The sequence below is a fragment of the Solanum verrucosum genome, unplaced genomic scaffold, assembly GCF_900185275.1.
Source record: "Solanum verrucosum unplaced genomic scaffold, falcon-dt-bn FXZP01000287.1, whole genome shotgun sequence".
In the NCBI taxonomy this organism is placed as follows: Eukaryota; Viridiplantae; Streptophyta; class Magnoliopsida; order Solanales; family Solanaceae; genus Solanum; species Solanum verrucosum.
This window is the reverse complement of record NW_026020292.1, coordinates 2,958,411-2,980,999: the sequence shown is the minus strand read 5'-3', so window position 1 is coordinate 2,980,999 and position 22,589 is coordinate 2,958,411. Positions and strand designations below refer to the sequence as shown.

The 22,589-nt window shown below is 29.9% G+C and overlaps 1 protein-coding gene across 1 annotated transcript; it reads right to left on the bottom strand.

Annotated features, from left to right (window-relative positions):
• Positions 1-3,087: 3,087 nt before the first annotated feature.
• Positions 3,088-5,149, bottom strand: LOC125834602 (plant intracellular Ras-group-related LRR protein 4-like). Its single transcript, XM_049513739.1, has 3 exons — positions 4,483-5,149; positions 3,433-4,346; positions 3,088-3,325 (listed from the first exon to the last, which is right to left on the bottom strand). Exons 1-3 carry the CDS (start codon positions 5,126-5,128, stop codon positions 3,176-3,178), a joined length of 1,710 nt encoding a protein of 569 aa, XP_049369696.1. The 5' UTR covers positions 5,129-5,149; the 3' UTR covers positions 3,088-3,175.
• Positions 5,150-22,589: the final 17,440 nt, after the last annotated feature.

The following is a 22,589-nucleotide window of genomic DNA, read 5'->3' as shown; positions in this document are numbered from 1 at the left end:
TGTCTTTACAAATAAAAAAATATATATTGAAATCATATTGTACATCAATTGACACCATAATAAGATTTCATATTTTCCTTTTTTACAATATTACCTAAAAGAATTCTATTATTGGTATAAAAATTAGTATGCATAAATAATTATTGTGGTATGCAAATGGTTATTATTAGGGTATGCAAATGGTTTTTTTATTACTTTGCATACATTGGTACTTATATAATGGAACTTAAATTGATTTTTTTTTTTATAAAAGAATTGAAACGAAAATGGAGAGAGAAGAACAAATTCAAGAGTAATTGTATCAAATAAGGAATGTGTTAAATGGTAGAAATTCTATAATTAGGCAATAAATTCTCCCCCAAAAAATCAGCACTAGAATTGAAAAAATCAACCAAAAAGATGAGGGAAAGAAACGTGCATCCTAAAAAATAGGATCTTTAAGTAAAAAAAATCATATTCAACTATAATTGTATTGAGAATTCCAAAGTAAACACGATATGTCAAAAATTGTAATGTACACCAAATTGTCACCATAATGTATACAATATTAAAAAACTTATATCCAAAAAAACACGTTTATGTCATTCCATATCCTAACTTCCAATATATATATATATATATATATATATATATATATATACCAAGAAAAACAACATGTTTATACTATTCTATTTCATAATTTTACCACCATATATATCAATTTTGCACTTAAATAATATCACGAAAAACAAGAGGTTTATACCATTCTATATCATATATTTTTTTTTATCATTATATTATTCTAAAAGTAAAAAAAAAAAAACGTAATTGAAGAGAAAGAAAAAATATTTTTAGAAGTGTAATTGTATTTTAAGTAAGAAAGAGAAACAAAAAAGGCAAAAATAATGTAACCAATTATAGTTGTGATTGAAAATAAAAAAAGTAAAAATAATAAATTATGAAACACATAAAATCAGCCCACTAAGCTAAAGAATAGGTAAAAAAATCGTATAAAGATATGTATATTTATTAAGTTGTCAGGTTTGTAATTAAAATGATAATGTTGTAAATAAAAAGAGTAAATTAACATTATGTAAATTAAAGTCTTAAATTGAATATTCTAGTAATTTTTCCTTTTTTAAAAAAAAATATTATTTTATCCACTTTAACATCTTTTGTATTTTGTTAAAAATAAGAATTAATAGTGAAAAGTGTTGAACAAAGTGAATTACAAATTCTTTTTTATTTCTTTTTAAATTTTAGTTTCAAGCATTACTATAAGCATATTAAAATGAGGTATACCAAGTCATCAACTTCTTGAGTCAATTTTATAGTTCTAACTTTTATCTTTATTTAATATTTATCAACCTATTACTTATAGCATTATGTTAACAATCCATATAATAATTGCCTCACTTAAATGATGTTTTTCAATGTTGAGTTGATAAAATCTTACATAAGACTAGTAAACAATATTAAGTACTAATAATTTTCATCTAAATAGTGTAAAATAAATAAATTATGAATAAATATGTATGTGAAGTATATTTATGTTTTAGGCCACAAATTGAAATTTCAATTCTAGGCCCCCAATTACGTTAAGTCACCCCTGCTTCATATTGTGACAAAAGTTGGTAGAATTGGCGTTTGGTATTCTATTGATACTTTCTATATCTGTATAATATTATCTTCACACGAAAATATTATCCCTACATAGAAATATATTTGTCATGTCAAAATCATTTAGTGGTGTCTTAGCAGTTCACCATCTCTCTGGTATACTGTTAACATGGGATTTGTCGATCGAGAGCGTTACATATTTATTATTATTATTATTTTATGTTAAATTTTTGGTTGCTTGCAGGGCCTTTTAATAGTTATGAATCCAAAATTTTGTACAAGGCCTTTGGCACAAATTGAAAAAACCAAAACAAATGAAAATTAAGGTAGAATCTAGAAGATCCGACCCAACAATTATCAGCTTCTTTGACTATATATATATTTTTTTTTTGTCCATCCATCACATTTCGTCTTTATGGCAGTTGCCTGTTGCTGGCCTAGCACCAGGCTAATGTTCGGTAGGTTCTACGTGATCATTGATATCATTAGATTATATGTTATTTATATAACTATATAATTTAGTATGATATTATATTGTTATTGAATATCAAAAAATTTAAAATGTATACCATATACCATACAAGTACCATAATACCAAAATCACAGTATTAAAAATTTAAATATAAATAATAATTTGGTATATACCATACCATGTCTACCTCTACCCGTCACTGCTTTTTTTGGTAAAGGGGTTGTGTCCCATGGCTCTCGTGTTTGTTTAGTTGCTTTATATGTCTCTCTGAAAAAGTCGATGGTAAAAAGTTAAAATTTTTGGATTAGTTTAATCTCTTTGTTTAAGCATTATAGCAAGTTGTTAACCAATATAATGACATTTGTCTAACAAATTTGCCAGCCTTTTTAAACAGTTGAGTAATCTTGAGGACCACATGAACAATAATTTAGGATTTAATATTAGAAAACTCCTCCTGATTCGATTATAACACTTGTGAAGATAATGACGATAACAACAGAGTTTCAATCTGAAGTCAACTCATAATAATTCATTAACATTGCGGTGTGATATCAATTTTTACAACTGATTTTAGAACATACATGATAAAATTACAAGCAAATATTACAAAGAGGATGATAAATAGAACCAACTGGTAAAAAGAAACATGTGGTAACAAGAAATTACTGGTAATTCTGTTGGCAGAGTTGGAATTGAAGAGAATGGCAGAGCTCACTTCCAGCACAATCACAGCTCAATTTCACTGAACGAGGGATAACAAAAGCATGTGAGCCATTCCCTTACAACCCAACATTTTATTATTGTAATTAATGCAGCAAACATGTCTCGTGCACCATATACATTTATTAACTCACAAAATCAAAGGACAAGAATTGAGGATAATTAATAAACAACAAATGTGTAAGAGCTAAGAACTATCCAACCAGTCTGCTGGATCAGTGCCATGAATACTGGATCACCAGCTGGATACTGGATACTACCTCCAGTTTCCCCTTAATAAAAGATTTCTTGTTTTCTTTCGCCAACAGACTAATAGCTGGAAGCAGAGGTAGTAAAGAGAACAAACTTACCAGATAAATATAAGGTCAAGAGTTTTTAAGTGTGTCACGCTTGGACGGCATAGTCTATACCATTGCGCTTACGTTTGTTGGATCTTGAAAAGCAGCATATCTGAGCCCATGATTTCTTCTGCTTAACTGGCTGTGGCTTCGCATCCCTCTTTTCAACAAGATCAGCCATATGCTGCACAACAGCCTGATGAGCAAAATAAACGTTCATGAGTCATCTATCAAAACTAAAACAAACAATTAAAAATTCAGAGAGCATAATGATAGTATAGTAAAAATAAAACTCAAACACACCTGTGCTCCCATCTCGATAATGTTTCCTGGTGGCACTTCAAGTGGATTTCCTTCTGTCTTTAGTACACGCAAATGCGAAAGCATCCTAAATGAATCTGGTAGAATTCGTATCTGGTTGTTACTCATATCCAGCTCCTCAAGCATCTCAAGGTTTCCTATGGATCTAGGGAGTGATTGCAGGTCCGCAAAGTTGTTGCTAATGTTCAGTTTTACGAGTGTAGTGGCAAAGCACAAGCTCTCAGGCACTGACTCAAGCTCATTGAAACTAACATTGAGCTCTTTCAAACTTGTTAAGGATGCCATAGTTGTAGGCAATTGCCTGATGTTATTGTACCGCACGGATAGAATCTCCAAAGAACCCATTCGCCCCAAGGCTTCAGGAAGAGCTTTAAGACGGTTATAGTCAGCACGGAGCTCTTTCAGCGAAGTACATTGACCAATAGTGTGAGGAAGTTCCTCTAGGTCATTAGTCTCAACGATCAGTTTTTTGAGACTGACAAGGGATCCCACTGCCTCGGGGAGTACAGATAGCATGTTAGAGCTTAGATCGACTTCCTCAAGGTGAGTTAACCTCGCTAAAGTCAAAGGCAACGTCTTCAGGTTATTGCCATTTAGATCAAGATAGACCAAGTTAAGCAAATCTCCTATTGAATCAGGAAGTTCAACAATTCTATTTCCATGCAAATCTAGTTTTTGCAACGATGAAAGATCCCCGATGGTAGTTGGCAGCACAGCAATTCGATTCTCAGACAAATCCAAAGTCACCAAATTTGATAGCTTCCCAAGTGAATCTGGAATCCATTCTAATTGGTCTGACAGTTTTCTTCGAAGAATTAGCTCCTTGGTTCCTTTTTTGGCTGAAACTTCTATCAAACTAGCAAGCTTTATCAAGCTCATTTTTTCATCATTTTGACCTACAGATAAATGGCTTCTCCATTAAACTAATAATTTTCATATTATAGGAAACAAATTTTATCCAATTAAGCTAACAAAGTATAAAAAAACACATTGGTCACAAACAATATGTTACAGGAAATAGATTAAACTTACCAGTACTACGCTTCAAAGTGGTATCGACAATCTGGGGAGCAGAAGAAGCGTTCCCAGATCGAAGCCCAACACCGATTCCATCCATTTGAAACGCAGTTGTCGGCTTCTTCAAGTAACTGTCGTCTCTTGTAACAAGTTCAGACACTTTAACAGGCTCTTTCTCACTATAAAAGCTCGACGAAGACATAGTCGTAGTAGTTGCCGGAGAATTGAAACTGCTACCGTTGAAGGAAGATGAATTCGCCACAGACAAATTGCTGGAATACCTTGAAGAAGCTGAAGAAGTATTATTAGCTTGAGGATTAGATGACAAGCATTTCGAAGCTCTTTGAATCAATTCATCGAACAGGTAATGAACATTTTCGAGATCTAACAATTTTAATGCCTCTCTCTTCTGTTCTTTACTCTGAAAATAAACTAAATTCCTCTGCATCTCTTGCAATATTTTGAATACCTCTTCTGGTACATCTTTTCTTTTGTTTTGCCGCGCAATTGTCTCTAACTTCATTTGTTCCTCCTTCTCCATATTCATAATTAAAACTTTTGCTGCTTCCACTTCATCTATCCCTGGCCTTATTGGTAGAGATTTGTTAAGCCTCATCATCTCTTCCACAATCTCGTCAACAGACATTGCGGAGGATCCCATTTCACCCCCAATTTCGTCGGAAAAAAAAAACACACACACACAGCTACACACAGAAACCACCCACAGTATCCAGATTTGAATACACTTTTTTTGGGGGTTAGTTTCCAAGAGTCCTAGATAAAAAAAACGAAAAATATTGAGAAAGCCATAATTGAGTTCTTCTTCTGTACAACTTCTAGAAGCGCCAATCAATATTGACAAGAATACAAACGTTAATCCAATCAAATCAAATCAAAATAATAGTAGTTAAGAACAAAACTTTACTTGTTTTTCGTGTTTTATACAGTGAAAAACGAGTGTTTATGGAAACAGGGCAGCATAAAAAAAAAGATGAGAAAAGCAAACCCCACTTAGGACTCAGGAACAGAACTCAGTTATACTATTCACTGACATTTTTTCTTTAACAAGAAACTGGAGCTATAAGAAGAAGAGTTGTGTGAGAGAGAAAATGGAGAGTTTTTGGTTTGATGGAAAATCCAACCATAACCATCGAAGGGGTTACAATTTATTTATACAAAAAAAAAAGTCTCCACAGCTGTTACCTGTTGTTGCTAGAAATGGTAGGTTGGTGTATTATTAGCACTTGCCAGTGTGAGGAATGAATTTATCATAACATAATAAATCCTTTGTTTATATATAATATATAAAATTGTAAATCGCAATTCTTAATATTTATGAAAGTTTACGTAATTTGAATTTTAATAAAATAAAAAATGCAATAGCATAAATTGGGATGATAAATTCATAGAAAAGAAGCAAACAGTGGACTTGATTATGACTTATCGGTTATTAACGACTGTGTCGATCAGTTTGTTTTTATATTTTGATTTTTGGTCCACCATCTAAATGCCAACAACGGAAGAATATTTTTATATATATATGGCATCAAATATTATTATTTTTATTCTATATTAGTTGATCATCAATTAAATATTTTCTGTATTACTCTCGCAATTAATTTTTAGAAAGTATTTATATTTATTTATAAAATTTTCAAGATATTTTGTAAAAGATGAATTGGTAAATTATTTTTTAATTTTGATTTCTTAATATTTTGTAAAAAAACAATCAATTAATATAGGATGGAGGAGTATTATTTTGATAGTTAAAGTTACTAGTATTTTCAATACCGACAAACATTTGAGTGGTATTTAAGTGAAATAATTATTTTCTTACTCATAAATTTTCAACTTCACAAAAAAATATTACCAAGTGATGTTTTATGGAATTAATTTTAGAGAAGTGCTAAATGACCAGAAAATATGGCTAGAATTTGGTCAGAAAATTAAAAAAAAAATTATAATCATTTTTTTATTTTAAATAAACTGATCTTTTTTCCATCTTTTTAGTTAAAATGTATTTAAGTTAAAAGGGTAAAAATATTTAAAAAGTTAAAATAACATAGAAAAAATATCATTCTGACCAAATTTTCTGGCCAAAAAGAATTGATCATGTAATTTATTCACTATAAATAGAAAAAGGTCTGATATTATCTTTTATGGGGAAAAGGATCTCAATTATCATTTTGTTTAATACTACTTTTTAATTGTGTAGTAGATATATGTCACGTGTACAAAATAAATATAAGAGGGTAAAAGTTTTACCTGCTACTTTTATAAAGATTTTTTATTTATTAATTAATTTATTCTTACACTAAATGAATTTTTTGAAATTTAAGTTAAAGTATCTTTAACCTAAATCGTTTTGTTAGTGATTCTTCAAGAATTCTTTTATTTATTTGAACATTGTATTTGTTTCCCTCTTTATTTCTTTATAAATATAGATTTTAGTTGTTGTGTTCTTATTTGAAGTTGTGAATGAAATCAATTTTCAAAATTTGAATATTTCACAATTTTTATTTATGCTTACTTTTTAGAATAATTTAAAATGTTAATTAAAATATAAATAAAACTGAAAGAGTATTATAATACATATAAATATTTTGAATTTGATATTATTTAGTATAAAAATATTATTTTTAAAGAAATAACAAGAAAAATGAGCTTGTATATGTGGTGGCATTTATTTATCATACCAATGAAAAGTAATGAAGATTGGAGGGGATTCTTTTCCCTTTTATTGGATAGAAGTAATTAAACTTTACCAAAAAAAAAAAAACACTCCTAATAAAGACACGTAATTTTACCCACCATAACAATAAAAGCACAAACAACTTTTTTCGAAATTAAACCAACTGAAGTTATCACTAATTCTAACAATAAATACTTCTTTTTAAAAATTTCGACCGAACATTATCCACGCTTATTTAATTGTTTTAAATTTGTATTTGTTTGTAAGGGAGATTATACTTTATACATTGATAAATTACAAAAAAAAATGAAATTATTTGAATCTTAAAATAGTGAGAGTATTAAAATGGGACATGTAGTAATTTGGTCTATTTTTTCTTATTTTCGGATAAATCATTAAGAAGAAGAATATTGTTGATCTCTCTCTCTCTCTCTCTCTCTCTATATATATATATATATATAAACTCTCACCAACAAAGTGATAATTTAGATAGCTATTTTAATTGTTGGAAAGTATTTTTGAGCAAAAAACGTAATGATAAAAATATTTTTGAACAAAAAACATAATGAAGAATCAAACTGATTCATTTTAAATAGTTCAAGATATATTTGACATTTTTCAATAAATAAATAAAAACTCGACATACACATATTTTTGACCAAGTCTAAGATCCTTATCAGAATCACAGGATCTTCAAGTTTACAATAAAGAATCACGAAATGATTCAAAGTCTCTTTCAATATTCATGGGTTCATAACTACCAAAGGCACTTTAAAATGCATATATTTCATGACACATTCTCTACCCATAATACTCACCACATATATAGATATATAGCAAATTACTTTCCACATCTTTTTGTATTTTAAATATTAAATTAGATAGAATTGTTTACTTCTAAATCAGTGGCTTAGAGTAGTGATTGATTGAATTTGTTAATAAGGTTTAAAGACACGCAACTTATATAATGACCAAGTAATAGGAATGTTATTGCTAAATAAGTGATGAATGAAAGCAATAAACAATAAAATAACTACCAACAAGGGTTGTGGTGGAGTGGTAAGTACTCATCAATCCTTAACTAAGAGGTCTCAGATTCGAGCCCCCTTAGGTACGAAGTCGCCTTTGTTAGGGACCGCTTTACCCCCAACGTGGGACTTCCTGGAGATGAAAGTGACTAATATTATTAGTAAACTTGAGAGCTCTAGTTACAAAATAATAATCAATGTGAAATCAAATTGTGATGGGATACAAATGAGAAGACTGGGTATTTAAAACAAAACAAAAAAACAAAAAAATAACTAATGAGATGAAAGTGACTAATATTATTAGTAAACCGGAGAGCTCTAGTTACAAAATAATAATCAATGTGTAATCAAATTGTGATGGGATACAAATGAGAAGACTGGGTATTTAAAACTATTATGGATTAAAAATGGTTTAACGAATATTTTATTTTTATTCTTAAAGACGCAACAATAAGCTACGATTGAAAATTCATTTTCACGTGTAGTAAATCAGAAAAAAGATCTTCATTTTCAACCCATCTTAGACATGTCTTCAACCTCGCTAACTATTTGTACTTTAATTGATACTATTTTTTGGGATCGAAATAATAACATGACATCATGTGAAAACTAACGATTACGAATTTTGGTGGTGATAAATTGAACGATAAAGAAACTATACTAAAAGAACAAGATATTTAACATAATTTGGTCAAGTGGTCTACATACGGAAAAAACTAATATAGAAAGCATAAAACCTATTAGAAGATTAATTTTCCCCTAAACAATACTCAATTCACTACAAGTAGGAGTATATCACAAGAGTGTAATTATTTGGGAAAAGGGTCTAAAAATTATTCTAACTTTGGTCGAAATTGTTGTTACGATACCAAACTTTGGAAAGGACCTTTTACCCCTGTACTATTTAATAGTGTGTTTTAAAGGTATATATGTGTCTGCGTGGACATCATAAATATTGCATCATTTTAAATAGTAATGTGTCCACGTGAGCGCACATATATACCTTCAAAATACACTATTAAATAGTGCATGGGGTAAAAGGTCCTCCATAAAGTTTGGTATCATAACAGCAATTTCGACCAAAGTTGAAGTATTTTTCAGACTCTTTTCCCAATATGCCAGGACGAATATGTCCACTCCCAGCCCACCCCTCTTTATTAAACCCTGCATGGAAATTAATTACTCAAAACAAGTCCTAAAATTTTTTTTGGAAAATTGTGCAACTATTAATTCAAATTAAATGTTATAGCTATAGTTTCATTTAATTCCAATATGCAGCAAACTTCTTGCCATTCGCCTCTCTCCCCTTTCTCTGGAATCTCGCTCGTCATTTCCCTCTTTTTCAGTCATCTCTCCCTCGCATCTCTCACTTTATACAAACATAAATGTATAATTTGTGTTTGTGTTTGTATAAAAAGAGAGAAACCGTATATACAAATACAAATACATATCTCTCTATTCTATACACTTATAATTATACAAATGCAAATCTTCTCCTGCACAGTTATATTTTGCCTTTCTCTCTCGGTTTATACAAATACAAATTATACAAAATACAATGTATAATTTGTATTTGTATAAAAGTGAGAGAGAGATTTGATATACAAATACAAATATTTTAACTCGATTCAACTGTATACGAATTCAAATTTAATGCAGATTTACAAACACAATCATTGATACATATACATAGTAGTTACATATATATAATTATCTAACCGATATACATATACAATTCACCTCTCTCCACTCTCTGTCCTTTCTCGCTCGTCTCTCTTCTCTCTCTCCCAATCTCGCTCACCACTCTAGCCTAACACAGAGAACATATACATATTGAAATACAATTTGCATGGACACAGACGAATTAGCATCTAAATCTGCTATTTGTAAAAACCAGATGTTCCATAGCAAACATAATTTGGCTGTGAAGGGCAAATAACAAAACTGTAGATATAGAGCGCTAATATATATGATTTTTATCTTTGTTATTCCTAAAATTTACTCATTTTTTAACACCAGTAATAAATTAAACATTTCTTCTTCCCCTGTCTATTTTTATTCGTCCACTATATCCAAAAAACAGACATTCATTTTTACTTACTCAATTTCAAAAATTAAGAAATAATTTATCACTTAGTTCTTAATTTATCCTTATTATTAATATAGATTTTTTTTAAAATATTAAATTTATTATATTGAAAAAATTATCATTTTATTTATTACTTCTTTAAAAAGGTATCAAATTAATACATTACAAGTTGAAATGACGGAGGGAGTAGAAAAAAGTATGAACTATGATTATTTATTCAGAAATAAACTAGTAGGTGACAAGTATTTGAGTTTTGACACCCATAATAATAATAGTATCATTATTTTTTAAGGAAAATAAAATACTTTTTCACAAAAATATATTATTATTGTTTTATGGCAAAGGGAAACCAACAGCCGCTATCCTTTGGGTGCGCACATGATAAAATTTCTGCTCGGTCGCTCCTATGCAATAGCTCGCAAACTACATAGGAGAAGTAACTCACACTTGGCATGTCTGGTGCGACTAGCTCGACCCAAACAACAAAGCCCTTACTTTCGCTGGCAAGGGGTTTCGAACTTAAGACCTCCAACATGGAAGTCCCAAGTCCAAACCACTGGGCCACCCCGAAGGATTTTCACGAAAATGTTTTGTTATAAAGGATAGTGTAACACTAGTCATAGAAGTTGTAAGTAACTCCTATGAATTAAAATTTATGGCTCTACTTTGATTTTAATTTAATATATAAGAATAATTGAGTTTACAATTAAATATTTATTGATATTTAGTAGGGTTTTAATGAGGAATTTTTTTAAAAAAAGAAGCTAACATCAGAGACATAATTAGACTCCTTAGCTAATGTTTCTCTAATTATGATCCATAACTACATGTAAGAAGGAGGAGAGAAATGAGCAAAATTGAGAGAGGGGAGGAGAGAGAGAGAGGATAGAGGTGAGAGAGATACAATTGATTTGTATATCTGATCGATAGTTATATCACGAATACAATTGATTTGTATATAAAAAAAAAACTAGTTACTAGAACGAACTGAGATAGGCGAGTGAGATTTGACAGAGAGCTACAATTGTTTTGTGTATATGATCGATAACTGTATCATGGATACAATTGTTTTGTATCAATGAAGACAATTGTCAAAGAATATTGCATCTAATTCAATTATATATATCAAGTATATTAATGAATAAAATTTGTATCCAAATGTTTGCATCAACAAATATAATTGTATCATTGTTTTAATTATTCGGAATAAATTGTATTTGTCTTCATGTGTGTTTGTGTTACGTTCCATTTTTATTTGTATCATTGCCTATTACCACTTGTTTCGTATCACTGACTGTAAACATTTGTATTTGTATTCATATGTTGCTTTATGTATTGTATTTATGTGTTACCAGTTTGTATTTGTATCATTGATTATTATCATTTGTATTGTATCATTGTTACCATTTGTATTTGTATTGCAAAGAAAGAGGGGGAGTAAGAAGCTAGAGAGAACAAAGAGAGAGAGGAGAGAGGTGATTGAGAGTGCAGACAGAGAGGAAGAGAAGAGACCAAAATTTGCTATAAAACTCTAATTATAGCTTGAATCATAATTCTTTTAAACTATGATTGTGTATAACAGATACATGTTACATGTTTGTCTTCTTAATTACGTATTGGAAAAATCACCCACACATCTATTTAAGGAGTAATATTACAAGTTTTAGATCTACTTTAAAATATTACTACTTATAACATTTTAATTGCAAGTTATAACAGATCATTTTTTATTTATAATTCAATTAATTCCACTTCATTAAATAATTATTTTTTTATAATTTTATTTTAATTAATAGGTGAGATAAATAAAATTAATAAGAGAGAATCAATGGTAATTATCTATTACACTTTTTTAGTGATTTTTTTTTACCTTTCACACATAATATTACATCTTTTTAGGGATTCTTTTACTCTTCACGTTCAATCTTTACTCAAATGGTAGATCTTTCTCTCTCACCATCATCATTCTTTTTCTTTGTACATCCAAAAGAAGAAACAATAAATCTTTCTCTCTCATCATCTTCATTCTTCTTCTTTGTACACTCAAAAGAAGGACAAATCTTCTAAACAATACAAAGAATCAAGAGTTTAGGTTGACAAAAAAACATGTTGAAGAATCAAAAACATCAGCATACACTTAGAAAGGTCCGTTCGTTAGAAGGGGTTTCTAATGTTGAAATTGAGGCTTCATCTTTTAACATCTTGACTCAAACGCCGCCGATCAACGGGAATGCGAATCCGACGAACAAGTGTGTTACCACTCCCAAGAAGAAACAAACCCCAGTAAAGTTGTATATGATCAGATTGGGTATATTTTTTACATGAAATTAACATACTATGTAGTTGGTATGATTTTTTTGTATTAATATGTTTGTGTATTGGCATGAAGTTTGTATAAATCTGGTATGACTTTTTCACAGTTGTATTTAAATTATTTTTCGATTGAAGTTGGTGAAATGGGGATAAACATTAATATGAAATTTATATGTATTTCTATCTTTTTATGATTTTTTCTTCAATGTTGTTTCAGTGATTGTGGTATGTACACATGTCTATTTGCTGAATATATTAGCAATGGAGTTTTTGATATGGATCCCATTGATATCAATGCAAAGTATCATCGCCAAAGATACGCCACAATCCTATGATAGTATGGAAGAAGCAGGAATGTTGATGGCGAAATTAGTGAGAGTGAAGTAACTAGACTATTGCTAGCAAATTTGGTGGACCCCGAGAGCAAAAGAACATGCTTCGAATACTATCAATTATCCTACACCAAGACCACGGAAAACATATTTGAGATAGTTGATTGTAGCTTAGACTTTTAATTATTACATGTTTTTAAATTTTTAGATGATGTATATTTGTTTTTGCTTTTTTACAACAATATATACTATGCACTATTTTACATTATTAAATTTATTCTTCCCAGATTTATATCAGTTGGATATCAACTTCATACATTTTTATTTTTAGCCTTTTGTCTTAAATTTTCAAGTCAGCTACCAAGTGTATACAAATTGGATATCAATATTAGCCAGATTTATATTGGATTTTTAGTTTTGAAAAACACATCACAAATATCGTTATAATTAAAATATTTTGATATTACTTTTATAGGACAACTGTATACATGATTACGCTTAAGTTTTCAAGATGGATATTAATTGGATACAATATTAACTAGTTTTAGGTTGGCTAATTTGGTTGAAATCTCAATTACATCTTAGTTTTTTTATTTTTTCAACTGGATACCAGTTGGATACCAAATAGATACCAATTGGATACAACAATAACTAGTTTTATGTTAGCTAATTTGGTTGATATCTCAACTACGTCTTTTTTTTTTTCTATTTTCCAATGGGATATCAGTTGGATACCAATTAGAAATTACATTAACTAGTCTTAAGTTGGCTGATTCGTTTGAAATCTCAATTATTATTATTTTTAAAAATTTCAGTGGGACATCAGTTTGATACCAAGTGTATACCAATTGGATACAATATTAACTAATTTTAGGTTGGCTAATTCGGTTGAAATATCAATTATATGTTTTTTCAATCAGTGGGACTTCAGTTGGATACCAAATGGATACCATTTTCATACTTAAATTTGACTTAATATTAACATCTATCTGAAGTTGCAATGTTATCGCATTTACTAGACCACTATACAGACTGGAAGATTCAAAGATAATCCTCTCCATTTGAAAATCAACATATTTCCATGTTTCATTAAAAGAAATAACAGTCAGTCTTACATAATACAAAGGAATAATAAATATGTTGTATTTATATTCACTTTTCATACCAAGATAATACAAATTTCATCCACAACTTCATTCTTCTCACACAAATTTATACACAATCGTCATTATTTATTCATACCAATATCATTCCAAATAGTCTACCAGAATTCATACCATAAAACACATTTCATAAAAAAATAACAGTTTGTCGTACATAATACAAAGGAATAATAAATATGTTGTATTTATATTCAAATTTCATACCAACCTAATACAAATTTTATCCACAACTTCATTATTATCACACAAATTTATAGACACTCATCATTACAAGGAACCCCAATTACCAACAAAAAAATTTGTTCGTAAATTGATCAAATTGGTTGGCAAATTGAGTTACCAACCAAATGCCAACTTATATTAATCCGTTGCTAAAAGGCTCGTCGGTAAATATTATCCACCGATTTTAATTTGTTTGTAAACTTACGTACCAACCAAAAATCAGTTGGTAAACACCCAAAGATGTTGTTACAAAATTTTGAAAGGCCCTGAAATTTCAGTTGGTAAATTCACCAACTAATTTTTAGTTAGTATATCGTTAGTACCTTTACTAACGAATTGAAAAGAAGTTAGTAAATTTTTTTCTTCATTTTTCGATTCCGTTGGTAATAGGTTGGTAATTATAGTAACAAATGTCTGATAGTAAACTTTTCAAAATACATTGGTAATTGGTTGGCAATTTTAGTAGCAGAAAATTTATGTTGGTATTTTTACCAATAAATTTTAAATACTTTTTTTTGGTTTCACATCCGGTGTACCTTTTTTTTTGGTTTCCCATGCGGTGTCCGATTCCCACATTGGAGCCCGACTAAATCCGAATTCACGCCTGGAAGTCCCACATTGGGGGGTAAAGCGCTCCCTAACAAAGGTGACTCCGTACCCAAGGGTATCCAAACCAAACCTCTTGGTTAAGGATGAAGGAGTACTTACCACTCCACCACAACCCTTGTTGGTAATAAATTTTAAATACATTAGTATGATTATTTATTTTTCAAATAAATTTACTAATTGAGTGTTAGTTTGTTGGTAATATATCATTCAAGTTCATTGTTAGGTTAGTAATTGATTGACAATATGTTCAAAATATTATTAACTGAATGATTATTCAATAGTAAAATATTTATTAATTTATTACATTTAAAAATCTAAGTGCATGAATATAAATCCAAAATATTAATATCAATTTTATAAATCATATTTGACTGAAACAATGCAAAATCTATGATAACAAGTTAAATTAATCTCAATATGACACATATCATTATATCAAAAAAATTAATTTGAGCACGTTTACCAAAAATATTGACCAAATCTAAAATTTGGCCAAAACTTAAAAGTTAAAATGCCTAACAACACAAATTGAAAATGGAAGCCTCAAAACCTGAACCAACCATCCTATTAGATATAAAAATGACCTTTTGAAGCTAATCGCGTTGACGGAATTCTTATCAGAGCACGTTTATGAAAAATGTTAAGCAAAGTCAAATTTTGGCCAAAACTTAAAAGTTAAAACGCCTAACGGTACAAACTGAATATGAAAACCTCAAAATCCAAACCAACCATCCTATATGACGAAAAATGACATTCCAGAGCTAATCGCGTTGACGAAATTCAAATTTGAGCATGTTTCCCAAAAAAATTGACCTAATTCAAATTTTAGCCAAAAGTTAAAAGTCAAAACGCTTAACGACACAAACTGAAAATAAAAGTCTCAAAAACCCGAACCAACCATCCTATGAGACCAAAATTGAACTTATATGGCTAACCGTGGTGACAAAATTTTAATTCGAGCACGATTACCAAAAACATTGACTAAAGTGAAATTTTCTTAAAAATTAAAATGCCTAACGGCACAAACTAAAAACGAAAGCCTCAAACCCGAACCCTCTATCTTATTACATCAAAAATGACCTTTTGCATCTAACTGCACTGACAAAATTCTCGTCTGAGCACGTTTATCAAATATATTGATCGAAGTTAATTTTGACCAAAAATTATAAGTTAAAACACCTAACGGCACACACTAAAAATGAAAGCCTCAAAATCCGAACCAACCATCCTATTAGATAAAAAATGACCTCTGGATTTAATTACGCTGACGAAATTCTCATCTGAGCACGTTCACAAAAATATTGACCAAAGTCAAATTTTGGCCAAAACATAAGATTTAAAACACCTAACGGCACAAGCAAAAAACAGAAGCCTCAAAACTTGAACCAACCTTCCTGTTAGATAAAAAATGATTAATATGTTGGTAAATTTTACCAATGGATTAATGATCGGTTGGTATATTACCAACTATTTTAATGATGTTAGTAATTTACTAACTACAATCTTTATTCGTCGGCAAAATTTCCAACTAATTGGATATTGGTTGGCAAGTTTACCAACAAATTACATTTCATTACTAATTTACCAACACATTTATATTTGGTTGGTAAATTTAGCAACACAATCTTGCCATTGGTAAATGTTTGGTTAATAATTCTTCGGTAATATGTTAATAAATTATATAAATAATTTTTTTGTCATATTTACCAACTGATATAAACTTCGTTGGTAATATTACCAACAAAAGGTGTGCGTTAGTAATATTTCACTTGGTAATCCATTGATAAAAATGTTGCTAAATTTGGCGTCATTTTTTCCCGCCGTATTTACCAACTAAAATACTTAGTAAGATTTGGTTGGTAATCTGTTAGAATTTCGTTGTTAAGTTTTAAAATATAGTTCAGTTAGAAATATGTTGGTAATTTGTTAGTAGAATACTAACCAACTTAAGTTGTTAGTAAAATCTGTTGGCAATTTGGATTTTTTTTGTAGTGAGCTTATTCATACCTATATCATTCCAAACAGTCTATCATAATTCATGCTATAAAACACATTCATACATTTATTTTGTTACACATATTTCATATATTTATAACGATAACATCATCACTATTTCATACACTGTCACGAAACAATATAATCAAATCATTCAAATATAAATGCAAAATCGCCACATCCATGGTGTTTACAATATACAAATTACCAAAACCAGTTTACAAAAAACTCATAACATCATTTATTCAATTTTCACAGCTAGAAATTATTTTGCAATATGAAACAAACGAAGGTTCATACAAAAAAAAATGACAATTTAAATCTATTATACACAACCAAAATCCAAAAATTTCATTTTCAGTTTCATTATTCTTAATTTTTTTTTACTGAAGTTGGAATAAAAATACAAATAATAAATCGCGATGAATACTAACCAGAAGGATCTCATCTACCACCATGTTTTATTAATATCAATAAGAATCCATCCATTACCACCAAAATAAAGATTTTTGAATCAAGAATATTTTGGAATTAGTCGTGAATGACGACAATCACAGAAAAAAATTTCGAGGGACTGAGAAACGTTTGAATAAAAAAAGAAAATATGATTTTTGAATTAATTTTAACTGATTGAGTAAAAAAAGGAAAACAAATTGGCAGAAAAAAATTAGAGGGAGAGAGAAACGTATGAAAAAAAATAAAATATGATTTTTGATTTAATTATAACTAATTGAGTTAAAAAAGGAAGCCAAATATTCCTATTTTGTTTTGAATCCCCTAAATTTATGGCATTATTAATTATCCTTAATGTTATCCGTTTTTTTTATGATATTTAAAAAAAAACGTTTTTTAGTATTATTTTAAAAATCTTTTTTTTAATAAAATGTTATAACCTGAAATTTTTTATTGTTACAACTTGAAAGTTTTATTCTACTGCTATAACTTGAAAATATTAGTCTAATAAATGTCATTTATAAAATTTTCACTTATGTATTTTCCCCTTTTATATATATATCCTTTGATTAAAAGCTACTTGATTTCCGTGAATCCGCACATTTATATTTTTCTCGAATGAGGAAAATATACTCCCCCCATTCCAAAATTATTGCCGCTTTAACAAAAAAAATAATCTTAAACTAAGTATCACTTTAGAAATTCAAGACAACAATTATTTTTAACTATACCCTTGTATTAATGAACTACGTCTTCTTGATAGTACTCAATTCTCAAGAAACATCTAAGAAGTATGATTAACTTAGTAAACTATACCTTCTATTTATTTTTTAATGAGCCTGAAATGAGCTAAAATAACATATAAAGATGAAAAATTAGCAGTTTAGGATGAAATTAAGCAAATCAAAATGGTCAAAATTATCAAATAAGCGAATTATTGTCCGTCCAACTATATGATTTTATTCAGCCTTTCAAGAATTAATTTTTTTTTATAAGCAAAACCACATACCATCTAAAACTAAAAAAAAGGGAAGAATAAACAAAGAGGGTATTCTCGTCATTTTAGCACGACTTAACTTTTACAATTGTACGTATCAAATGTGGGTAAGAAAAATTTATCGGGTCGGGTCCTCTTGGGGAGCAGATTATTAATGAAGTGGGCCAGAGTGACCACGTTTAACAGATGGACACGTGTAAGGAATTTAGTTGGTTGTCCAACTATATCCAGCTTGGCACTCACGCCGTAACCTGTTTTTGGGGCTTCACTTTTTTTGAGGTGTCAAATATTTGTATTCGTTGAATTTATTATGCAAATTTAATTTGTATTCACGAATATAATTTAGGTGTATATAAAGATTAAATGACAAAAAAATACAGGGGATTACATTCGTTCGCTCTTATTTCACTTATATTCATTTGCTCTTACTTTGTCAATTGTTATCAATTTGTATCACTAGTATGCATTCTCTTTAATAGTTGTTTCAACACATGCAAACTTGATGGATATAATCATGATATGTTGCATGCGTTCACTTAATTTTGCTTGAAACATTATAAGACAAAATACAAAAATATACGAGTGTATATAGAGATACAAACGATAAATACATTGCACAATCAAGACAAAAATATAGTGATTGCCGATATATATATATATAAAGAGAGAGAGAGAGAGAGGAGAGTGGCAAAAGAGATTAGGGAGAGGTGAGAAAAATTAAGGAGAGAGATGAGAGATTAATATTTTTTTTAAAATAAAATAAATAAATAAATAAATAAATATATATATATAAATATATAGTAAATACAATGTATATGTTTGTTATACCATGTAAAGTTTTCCTTTTTTTTCTTTTATATTTAGTTGGGCTGGCTGCTCTAATTGGGCCCGGTCGCTATGTTTGTTGTGGACATATACATGAGAGATGCAGGGCAGTATTTGCCTACCAATTGTATTGCCATCTGTAATATTAGTGGTTTATATATGCATTTAAGGTTATACTATTGCCTATTGGTAATGCCGTCAAAATGGGCTTAGCCCATGGGGTTGGAACAACCCAATCCGTTATGGAGATAGCGTTGGGATAGAAAATTTTAAGCCTATTTAAAACTAGTGCTTATAAGCTCAATCCAAATAAGTCCTTGGCCCTTGAGGCTTGATCGGAGCCGGGTCGGGGTCAACCCATGGGTCAAAACTATTTATTTAAGGGTAACTTACATAAATCTTACTAGTGTATGGGTTAATTATTTAGATGCATGCTATGTTGTAATATTACAAATCTTACCAGATTTTGGTACATCCAGATACATGTATCTCAGGATACACAGACTCAAAATTAGGTATAATTTGTTCTAAATATACTCTATCCAAGTGAATTTGCATGTATCTAGGATACAAAGACAAATTTCGTGTCCTCGCCTCTCTCCTATGTCGCTCGCCACTCTGTTATCTCACTCGCATATTTGGAATGCATCACACCAGATATATGTATCTCGCATATTGTATCCTAGATACATGTTAATCACACTAATTTTCTTTGCTAGTGTTATTAAAACAACACCATTGTTTGCCATAATTGATTTGAAAATCTTCTCATTTTCTTAATGTCATAAAATATTAAGTTGGAAAAAAAGAAGAAGAAGGGCTAGCCCGCCCCAGCCCGTGACCCTTCTAGGGTCGGGTTGGGTTGAACATTTTCAAGCCCCCCCCAAATGAAGGGTCTGCCTGTCCTAGCCCATCACATTTCTTAACCCGCGAGGCTTGAACCGGATGGGACTGGACTAAACCTTTTTGACAACTCCACCTATTGGTATGTCCTTGATCTTATAAAAGTGACTCAAATTTGCTCTTCTTATGTTAACCCTATTCTAACTAATAATATAACATGTCAACTTATTACACTAAGTATTTGTCTTTCATCGCTACTCAAAATCATTGACACTTTCACTATATAATATGTACCATCCATTTCTAGGTGACTTTTGAAATATATAAAGAACATGACTCCCTTACTCAATGGAGGTGGAATTATGTAGAATTTTTAATAATTTGCAAATGGTGATTGATATTAGATAGATTTGAAGTTGACGTTTTATTTGGACATGCAAAATACATTTTCTTATGAACATAACTTTTTTTTTTTATAATTTGTGAAAACTATGAAATTTTTCCTAGCATGGTGTACAATCTTACCATATGAGCAAATCATCGTTAATAAACAAGATATGAGAATATCTTAAGGCGTCGAATAAGTAAATCACATATCTCTATATATGTTCCTTTTATAAATAAATATTTGTAATTACACATCATTACAAACTTTCAAATACACATAATTTTATAGAAATTCACATGTCCAATGAATCAACAATATTAGTAGCAAACTACTCTTGGATACAATTCTCTCACAATGTACGTACAATCACTCCATGTCGAACATGATTTTATTTTATTTTTGAAAACTTTAAAATTGTGGATCTTTTTTTTTTTTTTTTGTAAAGTATAAACTTATAAGTGTAAGTTTTATATTTTAAAAGTTGAAATAATTATCAATAACAACATACCCATTGGAGGCCACAAGTGGAGTATAAGAAGGATAGTGTGTACGTAAACCTTATGCATATCTTGGGAGGTAGAAAAACTATTTGTGATAGAACTCCGACTCAAAAAAATAACAAGGTTAAAGAAATCAAGAAAAAAAAAACATCACAAGGCACATGACAAGAATTGGTGGTGGAGCCAGGAATTTCACGAAGAGGATCCAAAAATTAAACAACAAAAGCTCTTTTTAAAAAGGGGAAAAAATTATTGCAAGTGAGATTTGAACACGCAAGCATCAACTCATTAAAGATGTCTAAACACACATTCAAGACATTTGAAACCACTAGGCTATAACAACTTATTATGTCAAGGGTGTCCAAAATATGTTATTTAATTATTTTGTGTATCATTTATTTGTATATGCGGTATTTTTTTCCGATAAAGGGTGTCCAATTATACATGTGTCTACGCCCCTGACAAGAATACAAAAAAAGAAGTAACAATAACTACAACAAAATAGTACGATAATGAATTACAAGGGACAACACATTGAAATAAAAATCAAATGAACAATGACCTACTAGTATGAATGATAAGCGGGACTATCCTCAACTATCTACTAATCTTCTACCCATTCGTATCCTCCATAATCTCCTATCTAAGATTATCTCCTTGATAAGCTAGAGTTGTGTTATATATTGGAGAAATTAAAATTTCACATCCTACTTTTTGGAGAATTTGAGATTCTAAGTAGGGATGGCAATGGGGCGGTGTAGGGCGGGGGCGGTGCGGGTTGAGCTTAACCCGCAAAATTTTTAATCCGCCCTGCCCCGCATAACAACTCTTTTCATTTTCAACCCGCCCCACCCCGCCCCGCATAATTGTTTTAATATTTTCTTTTTCTAGGTATGTTTGATACTAAAAATAAAATTCATAAAAATAAATTCATTTTTTCATTAAGTTGTATTAATTTAATAGGATAGTGACTTAAAATTTTATTTTTTAGAGGTCAATTGGGAAACATGTAAGAAATTGTATTATTTTTTATTGAACCATTTTCATTTATTATCTTGAATAATTTAGTAGCTTTAATGAAATTATGTTAATAACTCTTATAACATGTAAAAAGTTAAAATTAGGTTTGAACCCACATAAAATCACATATATCCGCAATCCGCCCCGCCCCACATTAATTTTTAAAAAATCCACTTCAACCCCCCCCCCCCCCACACACACAACCTTAAACCCGCCCCGCCACACATAGCCTTAAACCCACTCTGCTCCGCATCTACCCCGCCTCATTGCCATCCCTAATTCTAAGTTATGATTTGAAGTTGAAATTTCATAAAATAATAGTGATTTTTTTTAATTTTTTTTAAAAAAAACTTGAAATTAGACTTCCATATCCTATGCCAGGAGGATTTGCTTGGTGACAAAGAATGCTCTAAGCAAGGGTGAATCTATGTATTGTTAGAAAAATGATTCTAATATCTCAAACAGAAGCATTTTATTTTCTATTATATTTAATGGAGAATATTATTTATGTCATAAATATTTCCTCTCCATAAATATTACTCTACTAATGGCACTAATTCTCTATTTCCATTATGTATAAGGGTGGGGTTGTCACGACACCCGAATGCCTTGGTTGAAATTTTGAGTATATATGTATAATACACTATTTAATA

Excerpts from the sequence above, each read along its gene's own strand:
- LOC125834602 (XM_049513739.1), bottom strand. The coding sequence starts at position 5,128 with ATGGGATCCTCCGCAATGTCTGTTGACGAGATTGTGGAAGAGATGATG. Across the intron at positions 4,347-4,482 it reads CACTTTGAAGCGTAGTACTG|GTCAAAATGATGAAAAAATG; the intron begins GTAAGTTTAATC and ends ATTTATCTGTAG. Across the intron at positions 3,326-3,432 it reads TTATCGAGATGGGAGCACAG|GCTGTTGTGCAGCATATGGC; the intron begins GTGTGTTTGAGT and ends TTTGCTCATCAG.